This window comes from Priapulus caudatus, unplaced genomic scaffold (genome assembly GCF_000485595.1).
Source record: "Priapulus caudatus unplaced genomic scaffold, Priapulus_caudatus-5.0.1 Scaffold518, whole genome shotgun sequence".
NCBI classification, from domain to species: domain Eukaryota; kingdom Metazoa; phylum Priapulida; class Priapulimorpha; order Priapulimorphida; family Priapulidae; genus Priapulus; species Priapulus caudatus.
In genome coordinates, this window is record NW_014577579.1 from 18,569 (window position 1) to 25,929 (window position 7,361).

A 7,361-nucleotide genomic window follows, 5' to 3' on the forward strand; every position below is an offset into this window, starting at 1 on the left:
TATGCTGATGACTTGTTATAGTGTGAAGCCTACCATGTTAGCACGGAGTCTCGGTACTGAATAAAGGTCTTCTTCCTCGACCGCTCAGCGAGTTGCAGTATGACCTTCCCCAGCATCATCAGCGACTTGTTGATATTAACTCCCTCCTGCAGCCAGCAACACAACAAGCATTACATACAATTCACAGGTAACACTGCGCGTCAGGGTAAAAAATACACGGGAGCGATGAGCGATTCGCTCTTCAAACCTCCGAAATCGCTCCCGTGATGCTCAAAATAGCTCCCATCAAATTTTGGACAAGAGCTATTTTTTCCACAGACTTGAAAAAGAGCTCTCGTGTAAAAAAAGGTATATAATTTTTTCCCTGCTGTGCGTCACAGCAAATTAACACAGGGGTATTAACCTGTGGTCCATGGACCCCCATGGACCCCGTTGGGGTCCGTAAACCAGGCGCATGCAAAATTGTGTGTTTCTGTGCATTTTTCTGGGGAAGGGTCCGTAGCTTTCACCTGATTCTCAAAGGGGTCCATGACTTAAAAAAGGTTAAGAACCACTGAACTAACTTATCCACCTGGACTGATTGACAGGTATGCTATCAGCTGTGCTATAGGAGCGTTCTAAACGGTGGATATTTGAAGATTTGGTGCAAGCGTGAAAAATGCGTAGAAACTAGCCTTGGCGCAAAGTTAAAAATTTGGCGTGCACGCGTGAAAAATGCGTAGAAACTAGTCTAGCTAGACCGTCCTAACAGGATTAGATGTGTAGTTATCTCACACAAACGAACAGATCAAGAGTCCGGGAGCTGGTCAAGTGTAGAGACTAGTATAGCATATCTTGTGGCTTAATGAGCCTAGCTAGCGCGTCTGAAATGAACGTAACAGCTACCTTGAATCTGTCGCCAGTTGTTTTGGCATTAGCAGCACGCTCACTGCCAGCCAGGTCCACCAGGTTGATACGACTCGTCTTGCTGCTCTCGTGCAAGATGTCGTCAATAGAATCAGTCTGCAAACACACCCAGCGAGACTTGTGATACGCACATACGAACCTTACTGCACATTCCGCAAGACTAAGAGCCAACCACGCAGACCCGTGTCGGAAATACATGCACTGTGCATTAAATTAAATTGTGTAATTATTTAATAACGTCCACTAATATGTACATAATTAATAACATAATAATATAATGTATTATTATAAGTAATGTAAGTCATAACGTATGTAAAAAATACATGTTACAAGTACCTATAGCAGCTATATTCATTTTGTATCAAACTGTGGAAGGATAATTTCTAAGTAAGCCCCAATACACTGAAAGTTCATTTATTATGACAAAAGATGCACTCACATTTAGTTACACTCATGTATATATAAACCCGCAATGCACCCAGCTTGGTCTTTCTACTTTTAATGACTCATAAACCTTTAAACCCAACACCCCCACCCACTCCTCACCCCCCTCCCTGCGCACGCGTATCTTACCCGGGTCTGCGTTAACACGAGGGTGAAGACGGAGTGTGAGCGGCTGCTCTTGTCATTCATTCCCGTCGCTGCCGTCGCGCGCTGCTTGTTGCCTAGTTCCAGCCAGCCGAGCACGTCGCTGTAGCTCTGCGTCGGCACCTTCGTGAGGTCTTCCACGTACGGACCCATGACGGGATGCTCCCGCACCTTCAGCTGCTCGCAAACACACACACACAATGCTGTTAATATATCGTCACGGTCTGTACCCTATGGGAAAAATTTCCTATCACGTCCCTGCCTGTAATGTCGTGAACAGTGTGGTTTCACTGTATCAGTGACACGATTCAGCATAGTAATAATCCTGGAGTTTTACAGGACTTTTAGGATTTCTTCCTTCTTAATTAGTGCCAAATTTCAGTCAAATTCAATCTTTGTACCAAGTATCGTGACTATCGTCCAGTCAGCGATTAGTGGAAAAACTCTTGCAAAAACTAAATTTTATTTCCGTTCAGATAAGCTAAACACGAGCTGAATTCCAGGACTTTCTACAACCAAATATAATTATAGTCCATTTTCCAAGATTTCCTAGGTTTTCCCAAACCCATAAGACTCCTAGAATTGGCACTAGGGCATTCTTACGTCTGTCGTGAAATAACTTTTCCACTGATATCTCGAATGACTGATCATTGCTGTCAGAAAGATGTCACCCACAGTACAACCGTGTGTGATACATTGCTGTTACTATGCTGAATCGTGTCAATGAGAGAATGAAACCACACTGTTCATGACGTTACAGATAGGGACATTACAATATACGTTACCATGGCGTAACAATTAAACTCAGTAATAAACAGATAAGTAATGATCTAAGACAGACAGTAATTTGTATATGGATACACGTGGCGCACCTGAATATGCACACACACAACTAGAGACTTGCTCAGAAAGATGAATAAATGATCATGAGGCTCAATACCGAGGTCTTCTGGCCTTTCTCATTACTGGCTTGCAGGAGATCATGAATCTTCTCATTGTAGATCTCATAGTAGCTGATCTCTATGTTGTAGACTACAGCGCCCCCTGGTACAGCTTCCGCGAAGAGATCCTCGCAGAAGCGTGGAATTATGCCAGGTGCGTTCGGCTCACCCATAATGCTGTTCAGTGCGAAAAAGAAACGAACGTTCATTGATGTCCGCGAGATGCATCTATCGTTAACATTAATGATACATGATAGATAACTTGCCCATAGCATAATTTAAAATACACACGTTTTTAAAGTTAGTCTCAGTTTTTCGATCTCATAACCTGTTACTATGTTATTGTACACAGCTGTAACAAAATAAAAAATTCACACGACCGAAAAACAAGATTATCCCAATTTAGCATCAAACCAATAAGCACTATAATTATTATCAATTATACTAAAGCACCACTAATCATACCAAGTTAATATAAGCATAATAACATAATAATACTACTTCTAATAATAATAACAACATAATAGAATAGAATATAAAATAAATATAAGTAAATATAAGTAGATATAAGGGTAGTTCACTCGAACAGTTACCTGTAGGACTTTCCTGACGACGTCTGTCCGTAAGCGAACAGACAGACGTTGTATCCCTCCAGCGCTCGAGCAAGCAGCGGCTGAGCGATCGTGTTATACACCGTGTACTGTCCGGCGAAGTGGTCGTCGCGCGCCGCGAACGACCAGAAGCACGCGTCGTAGTGGAAGTCGTGCGTCGCCCCGGCGTCCGTCGTCACGACGCACTTGTTTCCGCTCATCTGCACGACGCTCCGCAGGTTCTCCTCTAATAGCTCCCTAAAGCAGTGCGCGGATAAAACACACGGCTCATTACGCGCGCCTACCAACGTATTAGCTAGCGAGCCATGCAGCCATGATTTGCACGGTCAGTTTTGAAGAACACTGAAGAATTATAAGAATTGCGGTACGATATTGTACACGTAGCACGGGCACTACATACCTCGACGTAAACGGACGAACTCTCACACCAACTGTGACTGAGCTTCCCTCTTCATCGTCGAAGTTGTCCAGTGAGCAAGGCTAAACATAAATAACTCATGTGAATGACAATTCTTGTAAAACAATTCACCCTGAAAAAATGCCCAGAACATATGTCTGTACTAGACAGTAAGTACTGTAACCTTACATAGCAGTATTTGAAGGTACGTAAGCCTACATGGCCTTACACAAACCTGGCTTGTAGTCGTAGGTGTCAAGCCATTCGTATTACACGTCGTCGCGGCGAACTTCCCTCGCTGCACACTGGTCGGCTTGCTGAAATAAGCAGTGTCCGGTGTGCCCTCATCACCAGCTGGCGCCGTCTTCTTCGGCGTTTTTAGAATCGACTGCAGATTTATCGGCGACTTTCTTGGCGTTCTGCTGTCGGTGTCTCTGTCGCCTGCTCTCGGCGTTTGCAGTTTATTCCCTTTGGGAGACAGACCCTGCCGCTTTTTCGGAGTTTTATCCTTCGGAATTATCGGTGATCGGAAGTACTTGGCCGGTGTGGAGAGCCTTGGAGAGGCTGTGTTATCACTGCAGGAGAGTGTAGTCGTGTTGGGATGTGGGGAGCTGCGTGGGCGTACTTTGTCCCTAGGTGTTGATGAGTTATCCTTCTGCTCTGGCATTTTCGTCGACGATTTAAGATTCTCGTCATTTTTCCGAATTACCTCTTTGAATTTCAATGTCTTTTTGGGCCGTTCTGCGGACTGGGACCTGCCTCGAGATGGTGTTCTGCTGCCATCTCTCGACTTCTCAGGTGAAATTAGCAACTGGCCAGCTGCAGAGTGAATTTCCAATTGAAGAAGGTCAGCAACGGAATCCTTTCCCTGTTTCACTGGCGTAGTAGGCTGCGATCTCGGTTTCCTGATCACATGCCTGCCCAAATCATGCGCTCGCGAATTCTTCACATGGTGATGATCCTTTGAACTTGACATAGTGACATTTGTCACAATTTTGTGCACTGATCAGCACGCTGCACAAGCGGTTAGATATGAACCCCCGAGGCTAGAGATGAACCAGTTTCATTTTAGTTAATATTGTGATTACTTAGTAGACTTAGAATACGACAAAATCGTGACTAATTGATTAAATAAGTATATATCGCTATAAGTATAACTATTTTCACTATTTTGTTCATGTTTATTTACTCACATGCAAGATTTTGAGTTTCGAACCAAAAACTGACGTCTCGATTGGTGGAAATAGTCACGTGCCAAAATACTCAATGCAGCGCCCTCTCTTGGTAGTAGAAAGAAGATAGCAACACAGGCCGCATTATTATTATTATTATTATTATTGTTATTATTATTATTATTATTATTATTGTTATTAGTATTATTGTTGTTGTTATTATTAATATTATTATTGTTATTATTAAATCTTTATTGCATCTAGTTCAAATTCAAACACATGTACTGAAATTTCCTGTCCAACTCTCTTTTTCATAAAGCAAAAAACTACAATGAATGCAATAGTGTTGTGCGGTTAAAATAACAAAATGTCTAAATAATACAATACAACACAATACAACGCTATATAACACAACGAAATAATATAATACAATAACGAGAACACTTTCTGTAGAAGTAAAAAATTGTTAAAAAAATTGTATTATTATGTATTAATTATGTATATTGTAGTATCAATACAATCGTATGCGGTATTGATAGATAGATGTATAGTAGATACCTGTATAAGCTGTTTGAGCTGTATATAATACCTGTTATTATATACCAGAACATTATATGATATACATATAACTAAAAAAATCTGTTGGAGCTGCGCAGACGGATCACTTCATTCGTTGTAAGAGTCTTCTGTAGTTGTATTTTTTACTCTAAATGCTTGCTTGACGCACACAAATAATTTCTCAGTGCATTTATTGTGATATACACTATTTAATAAATACTGCACTGTCTCTTGCGCTCACTTACTTTGACGCAAATTGTGTAAGCGCGTATGCATACACATATGTGCCCGCACACACACACACACACACACACGCACGCACACGCACAATATGTATATATATAACCTATATTAAACTTTTCATTTCTGCATATATCATAATTTATTCAAAGAAAAACAATCAAAAAGTACGCATTTTGATTTCAAAGAACAATCCATACGTATCTATTAAATATATCTACGTAAAGAACACGTATACACGCACAATTAAGTTATTCATAAAACACTCCAGATCTGTTGCATGGCATGGCCTGCACTAGTGTATATATATTGCATATATTGAGGTCACATTACCTCACACAGGGTTCATACCAACTCTCCAACTACTTCCCGACGCTTCGAGCCAGGATAAATACAGATGTTACATCTACCAACGCTCTTTTATTTTTATTTTAACTTTGAACTCACGGAAATGTACTACCAAATGAAATCCATGCTGTCTGCTATAGATATCCAGCCAACCTACAATCTATCCACCAGACCCTATTGACAGGCAGCTGTGGTAATAACAGCAATAGCATAGGAGTGCTGCAAAATTGACAATTTAACTTCGATTCTACTAACTATACTAATTATCTATAAATTGATTTTCATTTCCTACTAGCCTACCGACTTTCCCCTGAATTATCCCTACACATGCTCCCCCATGACGTTTTCTAAGTTTTCATGATCACTGACTAATATGCATGGCATCTGCTCCACACATTTCAATAGAGTGAAAATACATTATTCTTCCATGTCAAACACATTATTTTGTGCTAATAGGGCGGAGTTTATATTGCGTACCTTTTACCAATTACATATTCGTTCCATAACGAAATACAACCTAGTCATGCGGATGACTTATCAACGTTAGTAGCAAAGATGTATGTAGTACAGAAACTACTAGCTAATGCAATCCGTATAATAAAAGTTAAATACTAAATGAGTAAAAATGGAAAACAACTCTTACACACAACACACAATATAAAATGAAAACCTTATAAATAAAACTTTTCAAATGTGAAGATTCCCATACAACGATTAGAATGACATCAACAATAAAAAATTTCTCTTTTAGTCAATTACTATCCAGTTCAAAAGAAAACCATTGAAATTGATAAAATTCATGTTTAAAAAGACAAGGCCAATATCAGAAAGATTCTTGGTGGCAACCTTTTATACTGCCTGTCACTCTTAATTGTCACACACGTGACACTTGTTTGGCACAATCACATTATCAAAAACTCTACTCATATTTATCAAAGTCAAACAATTTCCAATAAAACGATGGCAATTGAAAGATACGAGTATTAAAATCAAACCTTTTTATATTACAGAGCTTGTTACTCTTACCAGCCATGACTATTAAGTAAATTAAGTAAATATATGTAACCGTTAATTACTTCCTATTCTTCACAGCCTAATTACGTTTATAAATTTCCTGGCAATTCACCAAGATTTGATGGAAGCATGCAGCTGTATAAATATATATGGAAATATATATGTGTGTGTACGTGCGCGTGCGCGTGCGTGCGTGCGTGCGTGCGTGCGTGCGTGCGTGCGGGTGTTGTGTTGGTATGTATGTGTGTGTATATGTGTGCATGTGTGTGCATGCATGGCATGTGTGCGCGTGAGCGTGTGTGCGTGCGTGTGGGTGGGTATGCAATGACTGAAATCTAGTTGTTAGAATCCAGGGTATCATGTGCCTGTTGAATGAGAGCCACTAGGGAGGCAGGCAGCTGCATGTCCGGCGATACAGGTTTCCACTCCACAGTGCTGCTCTCCTAGAAACAGTGCACCACGATTAATACAGTTTCATATACATTTACAGGATACTATCTATCTATCTATCCATCCATCCATCCTTCTCTCTCGTTTTCTCTTTCTTTCTCTCTCTCTCTCTCTCTCTCTCTCTCTCTCTCTCTCT

General features: G+C 40.6%; 2 protein-coding genes across 2 annotated transcripts in view; both read right to left on the reverse strand.

Moving 5' to 3' along the window:
• The window catches only part of LOC106811231 (kinesin-like protein KIF14), a 17,268-nt gene extending 12,646 nt beyond the window's left edge, over positions 1-4,622 (reverse strand). The window contains exons 1-7 of the mRNA XM_014814785.1: positions 3,679-4,622; positions 3,447-3,526; positions 3,029-3,283; positions 2,435-2,612; positions 1,480-1,671; positions 886-1,002; positions 34-146 (exon numbers count right to left, since the gene is read on the reverse strand). Coding sequence (XP_014670271.1) covers positions 34-146; positions 886-1,002; positions 1,480-1,671; positions 2,435-2,612; positions 3,029-3,283; positions 3,447-3,526; positions 3,679-4,419 — 1,676 coding nt within the window. The 5' untranslated portion in view covers positions 4,420-4,622. The remainder of the gene's footprint in view (positions 1-33; positions 147-885; positions 1,003-1,479; positions 1,672-2,434; positions 2,613-3,028; positions 3,284-3,446; positions 3,527-3,678) is intronic.
• A 2,405-nt stretch (positions 4,623-7,027) lies between these two features.
• LOC106811238 (transient receptor potential cation channel subfamily M member 3-like) overlaps positions 7,028-7,361 on the reverse strand; it is a gene marked incomplete in the record, with an annotated part of 28,501 nt that continues 28,167 nt past the window's right edge. The window contains 1 exon segment of the mRNA XM_014814792.1: positions 7,028-7,218. Coding sequence (XP_014670278.1) covers positions 7,111-7,218 — 108 coding nt within the window.